The 27,831-nt window shown below is 45.2% G+C and overlaps 1 protein-coding gene and 1 long non-coding RNA gene across 2 annotated transcripts in view; both read right to left on the reverse strand.

The window, feature by feature from the left end:
• The window catches only part of LOC144179654 (nephrin-like), an 81,514-nt gene that overhangs the window by 49,411 nt on the left and 4,272 nt on the right, over positions 1-27,831 (reverse strand). The window contains exon 2 of the mRNA XM_077708092.1: positions 23,872-24,027. Coding sequence (XP_077564218.1) covers positions 23,872-24,027 — 156 coding nt within the window. The remainder of the gene's footprint in view (positions 1-23,871; positions 24,028-27,831) is intronic.
• Positions 1,494-2,245, reverse strand: LOC144178087 (uncharacterized). The gene is made up of 2 exons (XR_013323940.1): positions 2,216-2,245; positions 1,494-1,962 (listed from the first exon to the last, which is right to left on the reverse strand). It is a non-coding gene; the product is annotated as an uncharacterized LOC144178087 (long non-coding RNA).

The raw sequence follows: 27,831 nt of genomic DNA on the forward strand, positions 1-27,831 counted from the left end.
AATACCCAGAAGAAGAAGAACATAAGGCAGTCATGAATTTTGTTGTGCAGTAATAGAAAGTGTGGTTAACTACATTTCACTTGTCTCTGGTTTCTCTCTGTAGTGAGTGCCACGTGCGAGAGTTAAGTGACATCGCATGGGTAATCGTTCTGGGTGTCGTTTACAACTTCGCAGTTCAATCAACTTCACAGTGTGGATTGGAGCCACATTTTTACAAACGAATTTCTCTTTTGTTTGTATTTGGGGCACACGCGCAACCTATTCCGCCGTCGCTCGCTCCAGTGTCGTCTGCTTCATCTGCGCTTGCCGATCATTGGCTGCCGGCTGGACCGCGTAGCGAGGTGGGGCCTCGGTGGGCATGCCTTTGACGCCGTTGCTATGGCGTGGGTGACAGTGACATCCTGAGAGCGTGAAAAAGCCACGTCACTTCCACACTTCTCTTAATGCGCCCGTGGCCACCGGGGCTTCCTTTCCCACATGAAGGCAGTAGAGGTAAATGCTTCGGTTTAATAATGGGCGTATTTTGTAAGAGAGATTGGAGAATTACTGATGACATTGTGCGCCGTAGGGAGAACCGCGACAAAAATCCCTTTATATCTAAACTAAGCCTTTTCAGCGGAATGCACCTTGGTGGATTTACATCTCATGAAGAGTTTTTGTTTCGGTAGAGTGCCCTCTGTTCCGCTTTATCAGCAGAGTTGCTTAAGATGTTGCTGCTCAGAAGCGTCTTCCGATGGTGGCCTGTCACCTGTTCCACACTCAGCCTATGGTCCTTTTCCGCTTAACTTTAAACGTCGTTAATTTCTGGGCATGGGTCTGGTCACCTCAGACTTCCTTTTTGAATGTACCTTTGAAAGACTGGTACCTAGCTGTGCCCAAAAATTCGCTTTTTTTTTTTAATTCTATCTGGAAAAACCTTCTTTGTTGGTTATTATCTGTTAATTTCTAACTTTTTTCAATAATACTTTCTAGTTGCGTCAAGCACGACTGCCTTGCTACTTTACTGTAACTTGACCTCAAGGCTTTACGTTAATGCTTGACCAAATTCTTAGTTCGAGTAGTATTGCAGGAACCTTCTACCAGGATTTTGATCCTGACTGAGTTCTGCCAGTAATTTCATCTCCAGATATCCAGTTTCGTTGACTGTTTGGCTAAAGCGGGCAAAGTTTATTTTGATTCATTACATGTTAAGTCAGTCGTCATTTTTCACACAAATTATTAACCCTTTTGGCCCTGGAATTTTTTCGTCACACCTGCAATTTTTTCGCTGTGATATTCTGCTTCTTTACACCATAAAACAGTGATAAGGTACGCATTTGGGCTGGTTGGTTCATGATTCTTGTCCTGTCTTTTTAGCGCTGTTTTTCTTCACTCGTAATAAAACAGTGGTATTTATTAAAAATATATGCGCGGTTAGCTTAACGTAAAGTTTAGAACCATGTCCTCAAATGAGGACATCAGGGCCCAATGGGTGCAGTCGAGGCAAAAGTGAATGTTAGTGTAACGGTTTATTTTCCATTTTATACACATACTTTGGTGCAGTAAAATAGTTTCTAGCAACGCGTGTAATCTTCAGTGATGGACATGAAATTCTTTGAAGCAGTTTCTCCCATTTATGAGGCAGAGGTGGACATTGCACTTTTCACACTTGATTCTTGGCTTGCCCTTGCAGCCTTCCAGCATGCAGCGCTGTTGTTGTTCTTTCGCAACAGGCCAGTGACCGGTTTGGTCATACCTGACATCTTCCACTGGCCTTCGATTGCCGCACTGAAGCTTTTTCAATGGCTGCATCGGGAGAAACGAAAACGAAGTCATCGTCTTCCTCATCTTCAGTATCGCCGACATCCGATAGGTTGCCATTGTCCAATTGAGCGAACATTTCATCCGCGTCTTCGAGCGGCACGAATCGGGGCCTACGGGCTCTCGTTGCTGAGTAGAAGAATTGAGGTTTCATTCTGGCACCTGAAAAATAAGCAAAAGCAGCTGTACGGCCACGAGACCTCACACCATCACCTGCGAAACGTGGCAACCACCGAGCCCTCGTGTGCTCAAATGAGGACAAATGCTCTTATGCACGCGATCACTGAAATACGCATTCGCCGAGAATGTCTTGGGTGATTATATCTTCTATATAGAGTTACAAACATTGTGCTAAATTCTTATCGTGACAGCAATAGTGGCTTATGGGTAAAAAAATAACAAAATGCGCACTTACTTGGCCCAGCGTCCAGTTCGTCGTCTTCTTCTTTGTTGTTTCTCGCTGCTGCTCTGACGAACGTGAGGGCGCGAGAACTGATGTCAATGCCACTGGAGATGTTTTGCGAGCAATACAAGTTCGGTTTCAGTTTCGTTTTTCTTGTTAAAAGCGCCAGCAACACCTTTTTAGGACTTGTCCTCGTTTGAGGACACCAGGGCCCAATTAAACTTAACCATACAACAGTCCTGTATAAATATCCAGGGTCCTTTTTGCTCGGCAATGCAAAATTACACGAGAGCTGATTTCATCGCAAACCCAGAGAGCATGAACACAGGTATGTAATTCCTCCACGCACAAACTATGGTTTTTAGGCTCTGTCGTGCAAACCATACTTAACAATTATGATTTGCCAGTGTATTATTTCCTTTATTTTCCTTTATCCGCTTTATTTCCTACAGCACCCCCCATAACAAGTTTCTACAAATTGGCACTCACGCTCCTTTTTTTTATTGGGCTCCTTCGAATGAATAACTTAAATGTACCTACGTTTGTCATCTTTTTAGTTTGTGTTTTCTTATCCCGATTCGCCGTGCTACAAGCTTTTGGGGCTGTAGCACCGTAAAATTGCCAGTGCTCCGGCTTTTTCACTCAACCAGCCATTATACTCGTCTGGGTGCATAGAGTCTCATAATAATACATATACTAGACGGAAATGTGTCGCTGCATTTGCATGTGCCGTGGACGCCGCCTTAGCAGCTAGCAGCATTAGTCTCCTGCTTGGTGTCTAGCCACATACCTTTTTGTCGCTTTCGAAGCCAAAGTCAACAAAAAAGGGTTTTTTGTCTTTCATGAAGCTTCTAAGAAATTCCTGACAACTAATTCTTTGGGAACTCCAGTTTTTTTTATTAAAAGCGAACTTTAACTAACTTGTACAATTATATTGTTTTTTTTTTTTTTTGCAGACATACGCAAAGTTTGAGCTTGCTGGCAAGTCATCCCAACGACAAGTACAAAGCTCCTACTTTGTACATGACGGCCCCCTCACCGAAGCTTGGCTCCTCTAGACACTAGCGCTAGATTTGTCTCTAGTATATATTAGCATGAAACTCTATGTCTGCAAATGAACTCCCAGTTCAGTCTGAAGCTTATGTCCGTGGTCTGAAAATTTAGACTTATTTTGCATGCCCTGTAGTCGGTTCACATTATAATCTTTCCCGGAATTCTGCTTCAATCTCAGCGTTTCTATTCGGCTTCGTTTTGAAGCTTAGTATTTTGCGCAATGCCGTTGCCGTTGGTAACTTAAGAAAACTTGACCACCTGTTTCGTAACAACAACCATCCTTAGTCAGCATTATAGTATGGGCTGTGACGGATATAACTATTTCATTTTCAGCCTATCATCACTGTGCGAAAAAGACTGGGCTGAGCAGTGAAGGTTAATTTAGCCCGACGTCCACCTAAAACTTCGCCTTGCGAAAAGGCAACTGGGAGTCATGCCCGCGCTATTGCACATTAATGAATTAGCTGAGGGTTTTGATAAACGTTCAAAAAATATCTAAGTGGTCCTACATAATTGTCTCCTTGTTTTAAATCTCCTACGAACCCCAATTTCATCTTAATTTTATAGTTCAAGAAAAACTGTGTAAAATTATTTCTGTGTTTTCAAACTTCGTCACAGAAAGGTTCATTATTGCGCTTCTCTTCGGCATGAATTCGAACTGTTGCGGTTTTCGTCCAAAAATCTTCTGACTGCGTAAGCAAAGTTTTATCCCTGTAGGAATCTGTGTAGGAAAATTTGACATCCACTTGAAGTGCGGTCAAAACTGCCTTTTAGGTTGACATCAGTTGTTTTATTCAAATAATTGTGCAAGGGTAAATGTTGTTTAACTTGATATTCATCGTGCCCAAGATTTAGGGACACGCGCCGCCTAAACCTGATTGCGCCCTCTCGCGGCGCTTCGCTCGTCCGGGGGGCGTAACTGACTGGCGCATAAAACACACGGCCGCCGTTTGATACCGAAGACAGCTAGGACAAACAACTCTGGGATATCCGTAGCATGGCTCCAGCGGCACGCTGTGGCAAAATTTTAGGCTTGGATGACTAACGTACGAGGTTCCCAGGGCGTCTAAACTTTTTCCGCTGCTGCCTCTCAACTTTTTCCAGCGGCCGTATGTTTTATGCGCCATTCAGTTACGCCCCCCGGACGAGCGAAGCGCCGGGGGAGGGCGCAATTAGGTTTAGGCGGCGCGTGTACCTAAATCCTGAACGTGCTAAAATACAGCCATAGCTGCAGGTAGCTGTCAAATATTTCTTTGTAGAAACCTAGTGCCCCTTGGACGTTTTCCGTAAAGTTGACGTCCAACATCTGCTCTTCTCATCATTCAGGGCATGGGTCAGTCCTTGAGTGTATTTTAAACACGCCGTGTTTAAATTTTGCCCCTTATACGCTTCCGAAACCTCCACTCTTAGTTTCGTACTGCGTTGTTTCTTGTTTCGATATAGGTCCGCACCTGTTAGCTTTTAAATTTAGTGTCAAAACAAGCCGCATAAATGTCCTGCTACACGGTCGTTTAAAATTTTATTGCAATTTTCAGTGCTTCGACTCCTACAGGGCCTAATTGAAGAACGTTCCGGTCAAGTTTACTGTGGTACATTATACCGTGCTTTTTTCTTGCGTAGCCAAAAAGAAGTTGAAAAATTGGAAGCAAGCCGGTGGCGATCTTTCTCATCCATTCCTTCAGTTTATATTTGTACCCCATCCCTCACCCATTGTGTTGTCTTACTTTAGATGCAGGCATTCACGTAGCTTACATGTTTTCGTTTTTCTTTATCTATTTGTTTTACTTCTGCAGTGATTGAAGTGCACAAGGCGTGTATTTATCGCGTTTGCTACAACCTCCCGGCATGGGCAGTAAGTGAATGAAAGGTTACGTCTTTTTGTAGCATCATTACCATTCCTTCTGAAATTCTCGGGCTAAATTTTATTAGGCATTATTGCTCCTGTGACACCTTTCATTACAGTTATTTAGTTTATCTTGGTGGAAACAAAACCGCTCAAAAAACAGGGACAAAGGAAGACGTAGACAGCACCTTCGCCCCTGTTTTTTGAGCGCTTTTGGTTCCACCAAGATGAACACCTACCAACTAGCGCAACTTTCCGTTCTTCTGCAGTTATTTAGTCCCTGCTGCTTATATTTTACAAATCTTGCATTGGTCTTGAATTCTTTCTACACAATTTTGTCTTCAGCCCTCAAGGGATGCCAACAGTCAAATGGTCTGCAAGCTGCCTTCCCCATCCACTTATGAGAGTGGGACGACCATGACCCAAGAAGCCTGCGCTAGCTTGCTTAGACAAAACCAGCAACTCTGGAGGTGCCTCACTTCCCAGGGATGTCATACATTGCTCACATCACATCATCACACAACATCATAGTTTGGGCAAGAAATTTTCGGTATTGCGTACCGAAGACTTATCTTCATCTTTATCCGTACGTTTGGCTGGTCATTTCAACAGCGGTCCAAAAAGAGAGAAATGTGAGAAGTTCAAATTGTTTGAATCATTCTCCCCGTCTAAATATTTTGCACAATTCCAATTGTTACGTTCTCCCACAAGTAGGACAGCATACTGGGCCGTAGCCTGGTTAACATTCCGCCCTTTTCTTTGTCTTCTTTTCTTCCTCCCTTCATTTGTCGGTCATATTTCGTCTGTTGGAACCCGGGCCCACCACTCTGCGGGTCTTCAGACGTTTCTTCTTTCTTAATTTGATATAATTTGTTCACCAGCTCATAATTTTAGGCCAGATTTCTCTCCCCTGCCTCTCTCTGTCCCTCTTTATCATCATCATCATCATCATCATCATCATCAGCCTATCTACGCCCACTGCAGGGCAAAGACCTCTCCCATTAATCTCCAATTACCCGGTCCTGCGCTAACTGCGACCAAGTTATCCCCGCAAACTTCTTTATACCTCTTTTTCTACCTTCTTTATACTTCTTTCACCCTCTTTATACCTATTCCTTAACTTGATGAGGTCGTGACGAAATTACACAGGAAGCGTTAATTAAACGAGATGCTTGTAATGCTCATTTCAAAAAACTCATGCATTACACTCAAACTTTCAGGACAAAAACCCCAAAGGGGACATTTTAAAAAAATTCCCCGCATTTCCCCGAGGGGAAGAATTTGAAAGTGCGAATGCACGAGTTGAATTTGCGCGGTTCGGTAATGTTCGCGAAAGAGAGATCACACATACACACACACACACACAACTACAAAGAAAGAAAGATGCATTTATTCACAGACACCTATTTGTGTTGTCGTTGTACTTGATTGCTAGAGCGGATCTCAGCTTTGAAATTTCGTGTCAGTACTCCTTTAAGCGGGTGCATTAGCCCTTCTCACGCCCGATTCCTGGCCAATCCCCCACGTGGGTATGTGCCATGTCAGCGGCCAGGCAGCGCGCGCCCATCTCCCCCTGTTGCCAAGGAAGAAGAGGAGATTCCTGACCAATCCCCATCTCCCCCCGTTGCCAAGGAAGACGAGGAGATTCCTGGCCAATCCCCCACGTGGGTATGCTATGCGGACATCGCCGGTGGACGCAGGTTCAGGGTCGCTTAAGAAGTGCATCGCACTTAAAATCGACTTGGCGAAACACGTACTGTCCAAGCATCTTAGTACTTACAGACAGTTACATTCGCTGTAATGCATGAATTTTGCCTTTTCGTTAAAAATGGGTTCAGTATATAAGATTATTCGTATGCAGATGCAGAGCAGATGCTGCGGGTTATTTTAATTCAGGATGATTTCTTTTTTCTAAACTATAGGATCTCTGTGTATATAACTTAAAGGGGCCATGAAGACTAAAACATTTATGCAATTCCACTCACAGTGAGAGCTGTCGGAAGTGCGGAGCACCGATTAGCCATTGTTTCCCTTGTGTTATTGTTGTAAGTACCCTTTATTTATCTCCTATTTATTTATGTTTTGCTTTCGTTTTTCTGTGTTTTCGTTATCGTTGCCGGTGTTGTGCTTTTCTTTTTCAGTGTTTAAGGTTTATTCTTCTGCGTTTTCTTTTTGTTTATCTGTTTTAATCAACTCGGACGCAATAACCCCTCAAATTTCCTGAATTCTAGCCAGCGTCTCACATCGGTATACGGCACGAAACGAGGAATAACAATCATCGGAGAAGACTGCTGAGGACTCGCCTGCGACGCCTGGGATTGCCATTGTCTCTTCCAGCGCTTTTGTCTTTCTGGGGCAGAAAGAAACTGAGCCACCGCCCAGGCCCCAGGGATGCGTGTCAGGCCGTTCCACTCAATCGCCGCAGAGACGGCTCGTCTGCCGCGCTTGAACTATTCGGACCAGGTTGACTTTTATTTGAAGTGCAGAGCTCTTTATGGACTCGCCTTGTCGTCATAGCTCGCTAACGGTCGATGTGAAGCGACTGCCAGAATCAGGCGGCGCAGCGAGATAACGGACCCAAGTAGAGCCTTCTGTACCGTCGTCGCGGGGCCATGCTGAGGCTGCTGAGGCTTCGAAAACCACGCTGTTTAATTAGTCATAACCGTTCGAACCTCGTAAACCGCTGGCGCTTGTCATACATCTCCCCGTTGTTTAGTGCACAGAAAACTTCAGGTAGATTTCAGGTGAAATCTGTGTAGATAACCGGCCACCCCCACGTTCATTTAGTTAGGAACGCTCCTTGGCTTGGTTTTTACGATAGTAAGTGAAAAAAGCGGCCGCACAAAAAAAATGGCGCGTTCCAAATGACACAGAAAGGCTCCAGCCGGGCAAGAAAACGTGGCGCGTTCAGAATGACGCAGAAAGGTTACAGCAGCGCAAGAAACAAATGACGCGTTCAAAATGACGCAAAACAGCTCCAGCTTACGAAATTAAAGGCACAAAAAGAACATAACTCCCGCTGGCGCAGCTTGAGGAAGGGGGCGCGCGAGCATTGCGAAGGCGGGAAATTTTAATTGCATATTCATCAAGAGAGGAGTGAAGCAGGGCGGCGAAGAGCGTGATGGGGGGTAGCAGTGAGCAGAAAACGGCGCCGCCACCAATTATGGCGAATCACTGCCCTGCACTTCCTACAGCTTTCACATTGAATGGAACGGCATTCGTTTTCATTTTCCACTCTCTTTCCTTTTTCTCTCTCTTAAACTGGCTAAATAATTTTTTCTGCTTCCGTATTTTGTCTTGCCTAATTGCTCTTCACGACAAAAACAAATTCTTCTTTTCCGATCGCCCTAAGTGTGTGTATGCGTTATCTGAGTTGCGCGACACCCAGTGACACCAAACGGACATTCCGGACCCCTACAGTGCTCCGGACTTAATACAATTTTGTTTATTTCGAAAGCAGTAGCCCTTGATAACTCACTCATCTTCATTCCGGCCTGTTACAAATCAGCCTGCCGCTCTGCTTCGGGCTTTGCGCCGCACTCCTCGGCTGTGTGGCGAAGCCTCCACTACGTGCGCCTTTCGAGCAGGCCTCCCTGTCGGTGACTCGCGCTTGCAGCCGGCGAATCCAAACACGACACTACATGTCTGGATCGCTGGCGTCTTGCTACCGGCGTGATTCAAACTTCGGTGGCGGCTGAAGCAAGCACGCATAGACTTGTCCGAAGGACGCCGAAGCCGTTGCGGAGACCTCTTCCTCCTCTCTCGGACTCAGCGTGCGCCACTACTACCGACCACTCACGAACTCTGGCAAGAGTGTTGTGTGTGTCTGTGCCGTTCATGTCGTGTGCACAATCTAGGGGTAACGCTTGTTTGACCACTAGCGCCTTAGGTATAAATAAGACCCCCCCAAGCGCTGCAGTTTTTTCTGTTTGAGCAGTGAATCAATGCTGTCACTCTGCTCTTGGCCTGTACTGTAACCTCACCCGTCGGGGCATTGTTCTTGTCGGGCTTCGGCTCATCTCTCGCCATGCAGTAAACAAGTTTGCTTCGGCTTCTGGTCTTCTTCGAGGCAGCAACATTGGCTGGCCGCTCGCTTCACCACGCTACCACACGCATGTCGGAGGCGACGGAGCTCGGCTCGGGTACGCCTTCCCGTACGCAGCAACGGGTTGTCAGCGGTGGGATGTCAACGTCGCAAAAAAACCCCGAAAGGTGTTTTTGAACCACAAAAATGAAGAAATGATGAAACAACTTTGAAATTTCCCTCCAAAGTGACCTAATATGGGAAGGAGTCACGTAGTATGGGCAAGGAATAAATGCATAAACACCACTTGATTAGCACGATCGCATTCAAGTGATACGAGCAAACAGAACAAATTGTCCCACTATACAATCACCCCTTCATGTTCTTGGCGGTGGCTTTTGTTGTCGGCCACCAATCGCACAAACAAGATTCTGTGACGTCACACAGAAATTGCCGGAAAGTGGCTGGGAGTCGCCACTGCTTTATCTATTTTCTCTATTATCTCGATTATTTCTCCGCAGTTCGATACAAAGTTGGTATTAGTGTTATCTGGATTGAGCAGAACGAATCAAACTTGTGTTTTGCTTCCGTGAACGTTTTAACGCGAATATCTGAAAGTCTTGTGGAACACAATTTCATGATCATAATCACGCTCAAAATTTGTGTTTTAGAGTAGTGTTTTTGTACCAAGTGTTGCATTTCTAATAATACCCCGGGCCGTGCTGTGTCAGTCGACTAGCAGCGACAATTTTCACGTCCATTATTTCTCGCGCTTTCATCACAGAGCAATTTCTGTGCACGCATTCTAATGTTTCTGTCTTTTTTTATGCCAGGCCACCCCTTCTTTCATTGGTGTAGTTATATATAACGCCGCACAAGGTGACCCATGACGCGCTTTGTATATTGACATGCCTGGTTTATTTTTAAGCGCGCGGTGAGTGGCCGTATAAACAGATGGAGGTCAAGCATTGACGCGCATGCATTACGACCACATACGATTGTGGACGTCATTTGCGCACCCAGGGTGTTTTTCATTTCGGAAATCCCCCTTCCCATCATTATATTCCCTTTTTCTTCGCGTCAGGGGAGATATGTACTCTTAATTTCAATACTGCAGCCAAAGGAGCGAAAATGAGTGAGTGAGTGAGTGAGTGAGTGAGTGAGTGAGTGAGTGAGTGAGTGAGTGAGTGAGTGAGTGAGTGAGTGAGTGAGTGAGTGAGCGAGTGAGTGAGCGAGCGAGTGAGTGAGTGAGTGAGCGAGCGAGTGAGTGAGTGAGTGAGTGAGTGAGTGAGTGAGTGAGTGAGTGAGTGAGTGAGTGAGTGAGTGAGTGAGTGAGTGAGTGAGTGAGTGAGCGAGTGAGTGAGCGAGTGAGTGAGTGAGTGAGTGAGTGAGTGAGTGAGTGAGTGAGTGAGTGAGTGAGTGAGTGAGTGAGTGAGTGAGTGAGTGAGCGAGCGAGCGAGCGATCATTCGGCCTGTCTGTCTATGTCTGCCTGTCGGTCACCCGTTGTTTTTTTTTAGTTAGCTATATATAGCCTGTACAACGATTATTTGTGCCCTTCGAGTATTGATGTGCCTGGTCTATTTTAAAACCCACAGTCAGGGCCGCATAAACAGACAGATGTCATTCAATGACGCACATTCGTTACGACAACATCCAATTGCGGCCGTCATTTTTGTAGCCAATGTGTAATTTACGTTCAAAATGCCCCATGCACATCATTAAACCCTCTTTTGCTTTCGTCATCTCCCCAACAGGTTTCTGAACAACTAAAACTCCATCGTAGAGAGAGAGAGTGTGTTTATTTAACGGGCGGGAAATATTTACAAGGCGAAGTTATGCCTCTCGACAGGGCACAGGTCTCGCCGGGGAAGAAAAGCGCATTGAAAAAAAGGAGCAGTGAAAGGGCAATAAGCGTTTGCAAGCTGCGCTAGTTGGAGAGACATATTCGTGAATGGAACCAGCGTGAACTTAAACGAAGACAGAGGAAGTTGGACACAAGGACAGCACTAAGTTTACTTTACTAAATGTTCACACTGTACTAAGTGTGACGGCTGCAAACTGGGTTTTTCCGCCACAGGCATTTTATTTAGGCACTGTCCACAAATGCCCCGCGAAGTTATGGGATCGTTCCAAATTGCAGAAAGAGTAGACAAGTGTGTTAGCCTGGCGAGTCTTTATCTCCATGCCAAAGAGGCTGCCTCTTTGCGTGGGCCTTGATTGCAACCGATGTTTATCTAGTTGACACCTCACGTTGGTATTTGTCAATTCTCTTTCGCTCATTGCTGCGTGTTGTGGGTTTATATTCACTCTTCTTGGTATTACACTTTAGTTGTTAGACCAGCGGCCGTCCATCTGTTCAGTTTTCTCTGCACGCTGGTTCCATCCACGAAAGAACTACATTTATCGCAATAATATCTTGTTTATGGCGGCCTTCTCATTTATACTTACTGCTCTAAACCCAACGTTTTTTGCTGTTCATGCAGGCTTTTTCTTATGATCAAACAGGTTGTATTTTGACAATTATGCGAAGGATATGGTTTTTCTATACAATAAAACCAAAGCGCCTACTTGCCTTATTACTCGTCCTGTGTTTTGGCATCGCTTTCCTGGGATTAAATGTCGTAAACGGTCTTCGTTGAGATCGCATTCGTGCACAACCTTAATAGTGATTGCTATACGCGTATAAAACGACGTGTCAAATACGATTCGCACGAAAAACTGCTGAGCCACGTCAACTCACGCCAAGTCGTAGGCACTTATAAGCATTGCGTGCGTACCAAAATATTTAAGAAATTGTAGGCACTGAAAAGTTTCTTTTGTACTGCACGACGTTTTCATGATGCAATGATAGTATTGTAGTTAAGGAGTTGTTTTCATAAGCCATCTGTTTTTTATTTTTGCTGATGTTCTATATTTGAAGCTCATATTTCTCGAGAAATCATGCGGTTGCTGTTTTATAGGGAATACAGCTGGCCGCTGTAACAACGTAAGGTTTAAAACAAGGCTGGCCTAATTATAAATTTAGTCTCAGCTAAAAAGCGGCATTCCTTTCTTCTTTTCCCCGCTAATTTGTGCATGTCCGCATATGATAGCTTAACGTAAACGCAACTGACGAGTTGGTGCGCCAAGTCAAAACAAATTCCGTCGTTCTACCACTCAAATTATGGAGTAATTACGCAAAATACCTTTAAAGGGACACTGAAGCGATATGTAAACATTGCGGGATTACTAGCGCAAATTGTAGTCCGGAGTCCCCAGGCCATGTTTCGACCACTTTAGGCGCGTTTACGCGATTTTATTTAGTAGAAAAACTAATTCGAAAACGCTGTCCTCCTCTCTTTACGCTCGCCCATTTTCTGTGGCGTTTTCGTGTGACGTCAGGAGGGGATGAGCTGGCAATTGGCTGCGCCACGGCTGCGCTACTGCACGGCTCCCCGGCCGACAGAGTCAGTCGGCCCAGCGTCTCGTCCGCCGGCCGCCGGCGGGTCGTCGCAATCAAGGAGGTTAGAAAAAAATTGCTTGGTCGCAATTTGTTCGCTTAGTTGAAACGAAGCCAGGACACGTTTGTGAATGGAAGAATGTGCCTTTCTTTACTTGGTTTGTTTGTACACTGTATCTAGCTCCAAGTCAAGGTCGCTTCACACAAGCGCTGCACATGCGACGCTTCGCTGACTGGTACGCCAGTAGGAAAATATAAGGCCTCTTGAAGGCGGGAGAAGAGTCAGCGAAGTCAATATAGGTACTAAGGAAATAAAATCAACTGATATTTTTACCGTACAGCGTAAAACTAGGGCGCGGGAAGCACTTTTTTGCGCTGGGCGAACAAGCACAGCGGTCAGCAGCACGACTACGCATCTGCGAACGCTTTTCCGTCTACGAAGTGCAATTGCTAGACGTGAGCTACTGTGGAAACTCGGGCGACGCTTACTGCACGATCGCAGTACAACAAATAGTCCCCTAAGCGGCTTGAAATGCCAAAACTAAATAAAAGTGTAAACCGGTTGTACAATATATACCCTATATTAGCAAGGCATTCGCGTCCCGCTCCGTGGCCTAGCGGTCTGGGGCGCTAGGAATTCACCGCAAATGTTTTGCGAGTCAGGAGTTCGAATCCCCGCGGGTACGTGCTTTTTTTTTTTGTAAGTTAACTTTTTTGTTTTCCGCCGATGTTTTCTATATTGAGTTCACCTTTTTTGGGGCCGCAACGTTCACGGCTACACGAACTAGTTCACAAAACGCGCGCAGGCTGGCACTGGCGCGCTAGCGAGTTCTCGTTTGCGTGCTGTTGCCATAAGCACCGACTGCTTGCAGGCAGTGGTCACAGGCCAGAATGAACAGACCCTTGGCCTGGTGCGAACACGCTTTTTACGATACAGGCATGAGGGAGGCAAGCTCCAAATATGGGGGAAAAGCGCATGACATTTGGGCGTCTGCGGGTACGCGGAGGGCGTTCATGCACTGCGTAGGTCTCGGCTAGTGAATGCTACGACTACAAGCCGTCCTGGGAGGCTTATCTTGTGCATTTTACAGCCGACAACATGGCAGAAGCGCGGTACGATGATTACTGAGATATTGAGAATGCCCATCCAACAAAGCCATTGGTTATGTTTTACAGAACCGAAACCGAAACCGAAACTTGTGTGATTGCTAACCTTGGGCATCGTCCAATCACGGCGCCCCTCCTCTCAACGTCACAGCCTTAGTTGGTGCGGCCGCCGCAAACCGCGCATGGTAGTTTTTCTTCTTTCGCGCTTTGTAAAATAATTACCGATTTGTCAACCGGATAAACGATGAAAAGTGTGCTAATTTGAGCCAGCCTACGCAGTGCAAGCAAAAACGGGAGCTTGACAAATTCACTTCAGTGTCCCTTTAAGCGGCGTACGCTACAGGCGCCATTATTCGACGTTCCAAACGGGCGCTCGTTTCGTGTTGAAATACATTGCGGTGTAGCACCAATGCTCTTCTCTCTGGATATTCGTATTCAGCAGCACAATCTGCAATGCCGGCTGGTGCGTAGGCTTGAAAAGAACTTTCAAATAATTTTTTGTTTCTGCACAAAAAAAAGCCGAGTGGTGAAGTAAACATGGGGCAATACACTCAGTGGGCTTTATCTTCGTGTGTGCTGTGTAAGAACAAAACTGTTTTGAGCATTACGTTAGCAACATTTTGTGAGTTCTGGGGCTCGCACGAAATCAGAATTCCTTGGGAAGCGCTGACCAGCATACCTATGCGGGTTTGTTCCTGTGTGTGTATACGCCACACTTCGGGCGTTTTCGGACTCACAGGAAACAAGGAAACCCGGGAACAAACGTTGGGCAATACACTTCGACGGGTAGGTGCGTGCGAGCGTTGGGACATGAACGAAAATAAACATTTCTGAGGAAGCGCTCGCGAATTCAACTGTACAGGTCTGTGCTCACCGGCGTTAAGCTTAAAGTTGAGTAACACTAACGTTGAATCTAACCATGTCCCCTTTTCAGACCCGTTGAAATATCCCAGTGGTTAGTATTGGCCAATACACATAGTCTCGTTACAAGCCTATCAACCTTGTTATAACGGTTTACATTGTAGACCTAACGCTCGGCATAACGGCGTGGCAAGCTGCGGGTGCCTGTTGACGTAGACCTTCAAGCGTAAAGCACAGCATCAGGCCGTCGCCTACCTGCGTATTTCTCCTCTTTCTGAGATGCAAGCACATGCGAAAACATCTCACCAGCTTAGCACTTTCTATCCTCTATGAATGCGACTGCATTAGCGTTCAAGTGCCAGTCCTGTCTTCTCATTACCATGATCACCATTTCCCTTTGCGTCTTTTGCTTTTCTGCGTTAGTATGACTGTGACTGGCTTCGGCAAATCGCCATTTTTCGGCCTATACCTAGGCCTAACATTACACAGCCGTAAGGCTGAGCCCTATATACAACGTCCCAAGAAGCGTCAAACTCATTGTAAGTAAGGCTGCTTGTACCGGTTGGTGACGTTATAGACCAAAACAACACATACCCACGTCACTTGCACAAACCCGCGTTCCGACTGTTCATGCGCCATCGCTTGAGGTAGTGCTGCGGTGGCGGTACTAGTGTTTCTAAAATGCATTTATTCTCAAGAAAACTTTGATTACATGACAGTTTCCTCTTTGCTTGTATTGAATATTATTCACTAAAGGCTCTAACGGCTCGCTGGAATCCTTCGAACCACTGTCGCCTTCGGCTCCCAAATAGATTAGAGTGGGCATGCCCTAATACCACTGACGGTCGTCAACACCAAAAGAGAATGTTTATGGGGTAAAGCGGCTATGTTCTTCACGGCTTTTGCAAAAAGGCGTTGTCCGCATCTGTTCTCAGCGGGTGACCGCATCGATGTAAATGAAACGAACTCATCTCTTTAGAAACGTTCCAAAAACATGAATTCTTTCTAATTTCTTTCATGAGAAACTTTCTAAAAACATTAATCCCCACCCTGAGGGTGGTGAATAATTCTTTATTTCAGAATTGACAGAATAAAAACGCCAGCTGCGATCAAGAAAATTTCTTTAGTCATGAAATATAACGGCTTTATTTCAGTGGTCTGCCTCGTCTGTTTCATATAGAAGGCGCATAATAAATACTGGCTAAAAGAAAATTGTCATCGAACTGGCCTTAAGGGCTTTTTTTATGAAATGACGCTAGATACACCTCAGCAAGTACTGAATGCAGCCCTACGAAACGGAAGCAATAAAAAAAGCACCTGATAGGTTAGTAGGTACTTTATTTACGTGTTAACTGACTGCCTTATTCGACGACAATCTTCTCCAAAAAGGATCTGCTTGGCTGATTAGAGATATCCGCAATTTGGTTGTCGCCACTGTTACGTAATACAAATCCGACCTTAATCTTTCAAGCGCAGTTTGATTACCTTAATTAGTTTTTTTAAAAAAGAGCACCTGATTGGTAATTCTCAAACCAAAGATACTGAAATGGTATTTTGATTAAATCAATATTTCCTCCGCAATCGCAGCAAATTTCTATAGTACATGAGCTACATAACCGAGTATTTGGTGTTGACAATAAATTAAACCTTTGTATTCCGTGTCCGTATAAAAAATGCAGGTTTCTGTATGACCCAATATCCTTATCAAATACATTGTTTTTGCGCATCATGCACAGCCCTGTTGAGCAGTGGTACGGGTCCAGAAGTGGGTCGGATGAGAAGCTAGTTCTGAACCCCATCATAGAGACTCACTTTAGTCGCAAGCAGTCAATTAAACTGTCGGTCGCTGCAGTTACTTTGACAAAAAGTACTCCTAAACGTATAGAGCCCTTCAACCATCCCTTGCGCAAACATAAAGCGGTCAGCAAAAACACAGCAAAATTTGTATCTTGTCCATCGTTTGTTATTGAGCGCCAAATGTAGGTTCGGCGAAGCTACGACAGCACCATGATTTACCTGCGTATTTTTTCAACTCCTGCAGGGTATGCGCGCAGCTTTATTGGGCTAAAAGGCGAGTTGAACCCTTAATTTCACTTAACAACGTGTGTCTGTGAGCTAGTTTGTATTCCACGATAAGACTTTCAAGCGCCAAACATTTTGGCGCTTGAAAGTCTTATTATGGAATACCAACTACAGGTTTTCCCGCTCAATTTAATTCAATTGCACACAATTTAATTCAGGCACCAGCCAATTTATTCCAAGTGCCATAGAATTCAATCTAAGTGCCATATAATTTATTCCAGGTGTTATCGAATTTAATCAAATGGTCAACCAATGTATTCCCTTCGCCAAATAAATTAATCCAGCTGTACGAAGGTTGTTTACGAGTGTTTTGTGCGAAATTAGGTGCAGATTTACTTACTTTGTTGCACGTGGTGTGGTGAAAACGTGGTGTTTCTTGATCCATTATGTGCAAAATATCTGATGCGCACAGCTTAATCGACATTTACTAACACGCGAAGACCAGAAGAGCTTGTCTGATCTTTTGGTACCGTGTGCCGCTTGTCTGTGAGACCACCAGAAGAATTGTCTGCTCCCGTCACAAGTATCGTCTGCTCGCGTCAGAAGTATTGTCTGTTCGCGTAACAATACGCTGGCAATCCTGGTGGCATAACAATATGCGAGCAGACGATACTAATGACGATATCGCAGACGATCAGCACACGGCGCTAACTGATCAAACAAGACCGCGCTCCTGGTCTGTGCGTGTTAGTCATTGTCCACTAAGCCGTGAGCATAAGACATTTTGCTCGTAATGGATGAAGAAATACCATACCCCATTTTCACCACACCACGCGCAACAAACTCCGCAAAGCTACGCCTAATTGCGCACAAAACACTGCTGAAAAACCTGCTGGCAACAGGATTAATTTGGTTGACGACCGGGATAAATTGGTTGCCGCTTGAATTAAGGTGGCTGGCACCTGGTATAAAATACCTGGCACTTGGATTAAATTAGATGGCGCTTGAATTAAATTGTCTGCCGCCAGGATTAAATTGCATGGCGAATGGATTAAATCGAGCGGGAAAACCTGTAGCTTATCCCCACACGTTTTTAAGTTATATTTCTAATTCTACGAACCCGTTTGCATGTTCAAATCTTCAGGTTTCACTCACAATCACTCTCATCGCCAACACAGTGGGCAAGGTGCGCACTTCTAGCACTGCCTTCGGCGGAGACTGCCTCAGGAAGTGTGTGCGGTGTTCGGCGGCTTCAGCCCCATAGTCAGCCATCGTAGCGCATATCTCTGTCCATTACGTCCTTTGTGTAAACATTTTGGTGCTTGAAAGCTTGAAAGTTTGAAAATTGTACTCTCGTCTTTCATCAGGAACAGAACGCAAACCCGCTACTTCCCAAACTAGAATAGTACCGCTGCGCCGTAATTGCGCTATCGATAACAACGCGCAAGGGGCACGCAAGCCGATCAATAAACACCTGTCACAGGACCTCCGCTAACCTTTTGGCTGGTATCGACAAACTTCGTTCAATGCAGCCATAAATGGCATAGCTGGACTCCCTCAAAAGCACAACCTCTCGCTTCCTTTCCATTACGTGTGTGGACGTCATTTGCTTATCATTTTTCTGTCTTTGTTTGCCACCCATCACCAGCCCGAAACAGAAAAGTCCCAGTACGCAGGGAGCCCAGCTGCCTTAAAACGAAATTCAACTAAAAGAAACAAACAGTAGCAGTAAAATCGCACAAACTTCGCAATATCAGGGGTCGTGCACACTTACTTACGATCGGTACTTTGGTGTTAAAAAAATAATGAATGATTATGTTATTCCCCAGAATTTTATTCGTTTGACCGTTAAGGGGCCGATAGAAAGCTGGAAAGCCGGAAAAACCTTCGGATTGGGCATTCCACCCCCATTTAATTTTCGGGGTGTTTTTTGTTTTGCTCGAAAAAACAAAAGTGCGCAAAATAAGGGAAACAAAAAAATTTGGCCGCGTATCTGCTCCTTTCGTAGCAAATGTCCACGAAAGACGGTAGCCTTCTGCCGCCCCTGCCACGTAAATTCCTCTCTTCTCTTTCCCGCTCACCTTTCAGCCCCTTCCCTTACCGTTTCGGTGCTCTGACGATAAACGTTTGCTCAAGCCAATTCAATGTTACCGCGTTCCACTGCTCGTGCCACCTACTGGAACCTTTTGTTACGTTTGAACTTCGAACACTACAACGAGGGGGCGTCGCGAGCGCTTTTAGTATTTTGAGGCCCAAACGTAGCCACCATACCTAAGGAGTCTTTTTTGTTTGTTTTTTTCTATCGCAAAATTCAAGCAGCCATGTATTTTTTCTTTAAAAAATCTAAATGCCACCTGTATTGATGCCTTGTCACATATATGCCTAATGCTTTCTTTTTCCTCAAAAACGCCGACAAGTGTGACCATTGCCACCAGATTTAGTATTTTGGAAATGTTTCACTATATAAACGTCTCATTCCAGAATTGTTTTAACTTTTGTCCGGGCGACTGAAGGGACAGACAGACAGACAGACAGACAGACAGACAGACAGACAGACAGACAGACAGACAGACAGACAGACAGACAGACAGACAGACAGACAGACAGACAGACAGACAGACAGACAGACAGACTAAAATTTTCACGTTAAGTATCCGAAGGAAAACTACTGTCCTTAAAAAGGCGCGTGATCACAGTGATTACAAGCGCACGCGCTGATACCCAGGCATATTCCTTCGAGCTTCGTCCACTAAAGGTATCTATTCATTTATCGTCGCATCTGGCGTGTCATTGATACGCTACGCAAGATCATTTACTGGGTGAATGATATCCACGTATGGTTGAGCTCAGCCAGAATGCGTTATAAGAACATAAGGCTTCGGAAAATGTCTCGAAGCTTCGAGTTACTTTCAATGGGAAAGAAAAATGTGCACAAATTCAGAGAATTATCTACTAATGTGCAGCATTGTTATGCTGCTTTTCTTCATTGTGAGTTCTTTGAAGCCAGATTTCGTTATCAGTAGCCAAATACGTTGGGCTATTTTGTTGTTTGTTTCTTTTCTTTTTTTTTTTTTTTTTTGCTAATGATGCGCATTTCCCTGTTGTCGTGATTAAGTGCGTTAACTTCCCCAGTGATATACCTTTATTTCATTTATTCCACCTTAAAGGCCCGAAGTCGTTACATAAGGGGGAGGGGGGGGGGTGGAGGGGTGGCGCACAAGGTATAATAATCAACGCAACTGAACTCAAACGGTACCAAGGGTAAGAATTCAGAGAACAATGATAATACCACGCATACAAAACGTAAAGTACAAAGCACACATCACAAGTGCAAAGAAAAAGTAAAGGTACAAAGGGTAAACTTTCAAAGAACCATGACGACACTTTATTAAACAGTACTTAAAAAGTATTTTTAAAACTGGCATGGGAAACAGTACATTCAGTTATATTGCGACATGTGGCTTTTTATTTTATTACAGATGGTTTGGCGGTTAATGCATCTGACTGTATTATCGATTAGTTTGTTCCACAGAGTTATCCCGTTGCGAAAGAAGGAGGTAATCATTGCAGAAGTGTGTCCGTTCAATGGTGCGATAGGGTGGCTGCGGTTTTTGCGGTATGAAGTTCTGTGTGATGGTTGTAGGAGGACGTGCCGTGATTGATGATGATAGAAAAAAGCGTGCATAAGACACAACCGAGAAATGATACGAGAAGATTCAAGTGACGGCAGGTTCAATTATTCTTTTAGTGCGGCAACGCTGATATCTTTAGAGTATATGCGTATAGACGTGGTAGTGCACGGTTGGTCTGTTTTCCCAATATTTTTATTCCCGTTTCCAAAGTTCTTTTCCCAGCTTTCTCAGATTTGTCTTCGTTCGGGGGAAGGGGAGCGGCAAATAATGTGCATATTTTTGGTTTCATTAGTTGAGTGTACTTTTTTCATATAATTTTGTATTTTCTTGGTTTTTGGAAATTTCGTTCGCCCTTAAAGAGTTTACTTTTGCGAATTATGCATTTGGTATGCAAACGCAGGGTTTACTCGGTCCTCGCTGCGGGGCTACTCGGCAAAGAATTCTAGACATTAAAAAAACATTCAAGGCGCGCCCTTGTCCTGTATATGAAAGTAGTGCACGATCGAATGGCTCTAAGTGACACTTCACGACTTCCTCCCTTTAAATCACACCCTTGCCGACCGCGCGACGGTAATCGATTCCTCAGGTGCGGGAGCTCAGACCGCGACCTGCAAAAAACATGAAGCCGTGTACGAGACGCTATACTGAAGCCGTGCAGTTCTGTCGCTGTCAAAGCTCGCTCCACAGCGCTTCAATTATGGCGCGTGAGCCGTGGCATATTTCATATTTAGCGTATTTCGCGGGCTTTCTTTTTCGTAAGACCAACGAAATCAATCTGAAATTTCTGATTTAGCTTCAGTTCAGTTTCAGTTTCAGTTTATTATCCGTAACAAAATAAGAAATGTGTGAAAAGTATTGCACAACATTGGTCCCAGAGTTTAGCACTGTAATGAGACCCCAGTTACCTCCCCGTTTATCCCACTATTATTGAGAAATCAGCAATTAAGCCAATAGTCATTAACCTCACTCATTAAAAAGAATGACAACGAATTTTCAGGAATCCCGTAGCCGAGTGGCATATACTCAGCGAATCGCGCACTAATATTACGTGAAGAGTAATTCCACTAAGAAATTATTCCGCCATCCCCAACGCCGAGGAAAAGAAGATGTACCTTATTTGCCGAAAACCACCACTGCTATCGTTTTGGTATCATCCTGGAATCCCTAGATGGTCTACGTCCTGCTTTCTCAGTTGCTGCGTACATCATTTAATGCTGCGGAGGACCATCATGCAGCCGAGTGGCATATACTCAGCGAATCGCGCACTAATATTACGTGAAGAGTAATTCCACTAAGAAATTATTCCGCCATCCCCAACGCCGAGGAAAAGAAGATGTACCTTATTTGCCGAAAACCACCACTGCTATCGTTTTGGTATCATCCTGGAATCCCTAGATGGTCTACGTCCTGCTTTCTCAGTTGCTGCGTACATCATTTAATGCTGCGGAGGACCATCATGCATTGGTTTAGCTTTATAACGTAATAGTCACAAGCTGACAGCACTGGGGGGTTTACAGCATACGTCTCGGTTCCTGACAGCCTCCAGAAATGGCCCGCAGAGACTCGGGTCTCAATTACAGGTGCCGCCTACCCCTTGCGTCTCCTGCTCGACGCAGCGCGTGCCTCCGAGAGGCTGCATTCGAAACCCTCGGAGAGGTTGAGTTCGTGACTTTATAAATTAAACGTCACTCATCACCCTTGTGACCATCGCACGGGGTACCAGGCGACATAAGACATTTTGTCATAAACTACCCAGCGCATTGGATGGAGCGGTCAGTCTATAGGTAAAGAACCTCGAAAGGGAGGCGCCCCGCACGCTTCTTGGAGCACCGTTATTTCCTAACAGGCGTTGCATGACTTGGAGAGACGCCTTGCGCATAGTCTCACAGTTCGTGAAAGACAAAAACTATGTGAAGCTTGGTGATTTGCTGCGTATAGTTTATAAAGTTGCTGATCGGGCGGAAGCAATTGCCGGCACTTTTTGCTCAGCTCGGTCCGCCCATCAACTGGTCGCAGCAGCAACAACAACAGAAAAAACAACATAAATTAAGATTCGCAGATGAGCTCGTGTCGCTAAGTTGTTCCGTTAGGGTGGTTACAAACGTCGGAGATGCTCGCTCGGCACAGCTATAACCCGCCTAAATGACGCCAGAAACCCCGCAGTCATTAACTAGCGTGTGGGCAACTGCCTACGCTGCGATCTCGACCACGCCCGTGTTCACGACGTGGTTGCCACTTTTAGCGCAGAACTGCCGATGAAGTGGGGAGATTATTTATGTAAGCTGCACACGTGTCCAACGTTGTGGCCATCCCCCCCTTCCGAATACGCCGCCGCTGCGCTAGCAGCTTGCCGATGCCTGCGGCGTCGATTGTCGGTGGCAAGTGCTTTCGCATGAGTTCGGTGGTGCGACTTCGCTGTGTCCGGCGGGACTGCAAAGTGCATGCTTCCCCGATTCTCACGTTCCAGCTTCGACGGCTGTTCTTGGAACTCCGGGTGTGCTGTATTCCACCTAATCGGAAAGGTGTAAACCGTGTCCTTCCTAGGGAGCCGAGAAATTCCATATGGGCACAAAGCGCATAATGTAACACATCATTCAAAGTGTCACCTTCTCCCGTTTCTTCCCTTCTGTGGACGCCCTCATCTTACCCCAGGGCCACAACGTCGTAAACCGCGATCCTGGGTTGCGACCAACGCGAAATGGCACCTACAAGTAATTATGCACCAACAGGAGGGAAGACATTGAAATTTGGCATGAAGAGAATTACAATGTGACAGTACACGTCAAATACAAAGTTATAGCTTTTGCAGCCCCTTGGATCACAGTGCTAGCATGGCAGACGGAGAAAAGCCTTATTAGTGTGCTAAAAATAGGTCAACTTTGCACAGAATCAGAACAGCTAGAACGGACTAAAGGGTCTTAATTCAGCAATCAATAACAATAGGTGATGGTGGAAGTGTGCTGTATAAAACTGTCAGTCCAATTTTTCACATTCACGCATCAACCCCATGAGTCGACTGGCCGTAGAAACCGCGCTCTTCAACATCGGCCCACTTATGAAGTAGCCCCATCACCTTTAAAATTATATACAGAAACACGCTTCTAAAATTCGACTATAACTTAGCTGAGACGACACGCATGAGTTAGGCTTCCTCTAGAGAACAAAAGCAGTGTAGCGAAGGAATACGTTAAGCGGGACTCACGTGTTAACATTCTCATGGGACTATTACTTCATGACCCACGCGCTTAAACGTCATCGTGCACCCATACGAAAAGTTTCGCACATTCATAATAATGCACCAAACGGCTATATAGTTTGCTTATTTGAGGAATACGTCACTTCTGTATTGAAATAAACAAAATAAAACACTCGCTTAATAGACAGCTAGCGCGATTTAGTGAAAAATAGATAAACCAAAATGCGTCTGTTTACTTTTTATTTCAGTAAAGAAATGATATAGTATTTGCATAGTATTTGCAAAAGCAGGAACTAGACCATTAGGAACATTTTCATATATCTGTAAAACTTTTTGTTCCGGTACACGGTGCTTTTTAAGCGCGTGGGTCAAGAATTGGTAAGCCCCATATGAATGTGAACAAGTTAAGTTTCCCATAACGTTGGTGCCGGAATACTGCGCCATTGTTGAGAGATGAGAAGGAGGGCACGGAAGGCGAAGCGGCACGCACCGAGTAGAAATCCGTCTTTGCTCCACTGCACCGGTCCGGCCAGGTTCCCCACGTGGCACTGAAGCTCAGCCGTCTGGCCCTCAACGGCCTGGGAGTCGCGAGGCCGTACACGAAAGTACTGCTGGCCCGCCCACACGACGCCAGGAACGCCGAATCCTGCGCCAAAAAAAAAAAACAAGTCTCAGTGCCCTTTCATCACCAGTTTTCGCTAAGAGTACCCGATATGCGAAGATTAGCTCCCGACACTTCTGGCTCGGCCCTCTCGACAAACACTAAATCACGGCGAAAGTTCGTAACAGTGAAGCTGTTTACAAAATCGCTATTTTGCGTGTCCGCAGTTACAAATACTAAGAAAATGCCGAGCGCACGTGAGCGCGTGCCTTGCGGGGACCGTCCGGCAGTTAAAAAAATTCAGGAAAGCTTGCACTCAAGCGCAAGATTTGAATGGCGAAGCATTTGAAGGTGATCATTGACGGACACGAAGTTGAGTTTTAGTATCGTGGTGGCGTTGTAGTGGACGTCGGCGCCATGGCATTTAAATGAAATTATGTTCAAAGCTAGAGTGAGCTCGTTGTTTTGGTCGACGTTTTCGTACGCCACTTTGGAAGCCAGACTTATGGTCTCTAGCGGATGCATTGCACGCCAAGCCTCTCGAAAAGCGGCATCTTCCTCGGCCGTGCGTACTATCCGCGGCCAAGCCATGTGGAGTCAATGATCACCTACAGCTTCGACATTCAAGTCGCGGCTCTTCTGCAGTACATAGCGCATGCGCACGACGACACGAGGATAAACGATCGAGGCAGGTCTTTCTCGCTCCGATCAAGTGTTGCACCAAATACGGCGAACGCAGTTTTTTTGTCACCAATGTTAGCCAATCTCCCTAAGTGGATATGCTTGACTTGACGAACGTGCCGCGAACGCTGGAGTTTCTTTTTTTTGCCAATATTACCCAATTCCCTAAGTGGGTATGCTTAGCTTGACGAATGTGCGCTCGAGGCACGCGTGCACGAGCGCTCGGCCTTTTCTTGGTATTTTTAACTGCGAACACCATACACAAACTATTTGCTCAACAGCTTCGCAGTTAAAAACCAAGAAAATGTCGAGCGCTCGTGTTTGCGTGCCTCGCGACGACTGACCAGAGTACCCGGCGTTCGTTTGTCAAGCCAAGAATAGCCACTGCGGGGGAGTGGCCAAGAATTCCCAAAAAAACTCCAGCGTTCGCCGTAATATAGTGGAAACACTTGCTCGGAACGAGAAAGACACGTCATGGCGTACGCTCCTCCAAGGTGATTTCCAATGATTATTACTTAAAATAATGAGGGAAGGTCCCATTTATAGCAACAATAATGGAGTAAATTTTGTTTCGGCAGCGAAGAAGAAGCAAATCAGCTGCAATCGTAGGCTTAAACGGCTTAAACCGTCGTGATGGTCGTAAAGGTTGCGTACAGCTTCGTTACCTTCAAGACTTACGCATTAGTGCGAACTTCCTTCGTTTTTTGTGCAAGTTAGATTCATCTTAACAAGGGCATTATGTTCGAGCTATCAACTAGTGTGGGTGGATTTATCCGACACCACCGCGGTTCAAGTCATGGCCTAATATCGGAATCACCCCATCCGTTTGGTTGCCAGAAAGAGAGAAAAAGATAGAGAGAGAGAGAGACAAAAATAAATAAAGCTTTATTGAATACTGAAAAGGTTAGCCCCGCACACGATGGGCTTGCTATACTTCCGATAGGAGTTAAGGTAATGAGGCGGAAGACGAAAAGAAAAGAGGAAACTGCGTAGTAACAATGACGAAATTACAGCATTAGGACAAAATTCTGAGGATATCAAGGTCACAGAACCTCGACCAATCACTTGTCAGATATAAAAAGTAAAAAAAGTCTTTGTCTCAAGCGTTGCGTCAGTGTGTTTCTGCCACGCAAGTTTTAGTTCTAATGATTTTCCGTGTAGCAATCGCACAAGAGATTTTTTCGCTGTTTCGCGTTGGGTTGCATGACAGTAGTAGCACGAAAGATGCCGTATGTCCTCTTTCACAGAACACGCAAAGCTCAGAGAGCACAATGGTGAGCCTGCCCAGCCTATCTCAAAAAGAAAACTGCAAGTGAAGGTAATGTTCAGGCGTAGTCGGTGAAGGACACCATCACTTTATTTTGATAAGCGTCGCGGAAAGTGGAAATTGCACTGGGGCAAATCACGTGCAGCCGAAAGAATCTACTAAGATGGTCCTGCTGAGCTGACAGCTGCAGTTTCCACTGCACTGTAGAGACGGTCGTACGGTCGCCCACGGGCTAAGCGGAAGAAATGCTTTCTGCACTAACCGTGTGCTCCTTTCTTAGCGTAACGTAATTTAGTCAGAACTTCGTCACTGCTCTGAAGTTAAATGTGGCACTCAAGTCGTCCACACTGGTTTGAAACGTTTTACGTCATAATATCCGAGCTATGGCACGTTAAAGTGGAATATGGTGCTCCAGCTAAGCCTGTGAAAGACTTTACTTCCGTCTTGTCTGGAACACGGGATTCCAACAGACACAAGCAGATTGTGCGCCTCTTTCGTTGCTACGTCGGAGATGACGTTTCCCTGGACGCCGGGATGACCTGGAAGCCACTGAAGCGAGATTCGGTGCCGGTTTTGTAGTCTAAATGTGTGCAATTGGTTAACTCGCATGCAAGTTTTCTCTGGCGGTGGGATGGCTTCATCAGTTCTTGTAAGGTAGGCCGCGATTCGATAAAGATTACCCATTGCCGAGCGGGATTATTGATAATATAAAGGAGTGCCGCTCTAATGGCAGTTTACTCAGGGTATCACAAAACCCGAATAAGTCGAGTACAGTTAGACCCACTTCGCGTTGTTGCAGAAATGGTACCACCTAATGGTGATCTTATCACCATGTAAGTAACTTCTGCAATAAAATCGCGTTTTCCTGGCCTAATCATATTATGTTTAACAGAGAATTCGGGGCGTTTTGTGTTCAAAGAGCACTATAATCAGAACGTATTGGCAAATAAGACGAGAACTACGCGCGCGTGTTAGTGTCGCCAAGTTATCTGTGGTTAGATCTACATTGCCATAAGTAAAATTTGTAAGGAAGACGAAGTTTGCAATGTTAGCATTAAGCTTGTTCAGTGTGTACATTTTTATTTTCTTTCTAGGCTATTTACATAAAGGTTGCAAGATGGGCACTGCAGTTGTTGCCAAGGAAAAGGTCTATAGTTGAGTTCATAGGCCTTATAAATGTATTAGTGATGAAAAGGAAACAAAAGCACCTTTTTGTGCCAGTTTTGGCTGACGTTTAAAACTGTGAAGTGGTATAAGTTATTATGCGGACAATTTCCAGCTCATATGTTAGCAACTGAAAATGTTAATTCTTGTTTGAGCCTGTATGTAAACACGTCCTTTAATATGCCCTCCCTAGCCTCTTACAAGTACTTCCTTGTAGACGTAAACACCCGCATTCAAAAGCTGCTTTCTCAATGACAACATAAGGTAAAATGTTGAGGCGAAATCCGCTGTCCTAATATTGAAACGAAAAGAAGAAGGGAAACATTGCCTTGAGCTCAATGGGGGAGCCAATCCATCATGATAATTGATGCACTTCTAAGAAATCAGTTACATCACGACTGTTCAAAACAAGAACGTTTTTCTTCAGTGCTTAAGCGAGTAGTACAGGACGAGGACAGAAGAAATTAATGGGAGACTAGAAAACCGGCCCGCACGAACAAATAAACTGCACCGAACTTCCAGAAAACAAACTGTTCAGCCGGCCTACCATGCAATTACTCCATGCAGGATAGTCGCCAATTGTAGTCGGTGTGTTTGTGTGTGTGTGCGTGCGTGTGCATATTCCGTCAGTTAATCAATACAGCAGGAAAAAGGAAGCATTAAGATTCAATGCCACATCCTAATGACCAGACGATTTGATGAGTAGAGCAAGGATGCTGGCGCCGTAGATGAGTGAA

Source organism: Haemaphysalis longicornis, unplaced genomic scaffold, assembly GCF_048455015.1.
Source record: "Haemaphysalis longicornis isolate Haplotype H1 unplaced genomic scaffold, Haemaphysalis longicornis Haplotype H1 scaffold_4, whole genome shotgun sequence".
Taxonomy (NCBI): Eukaryota; Metazoa; Arthropoda; class Arachnida; order Ixodida; family Ixodidae; genus Haemaphysalis; species Haemaphysalis longicornis.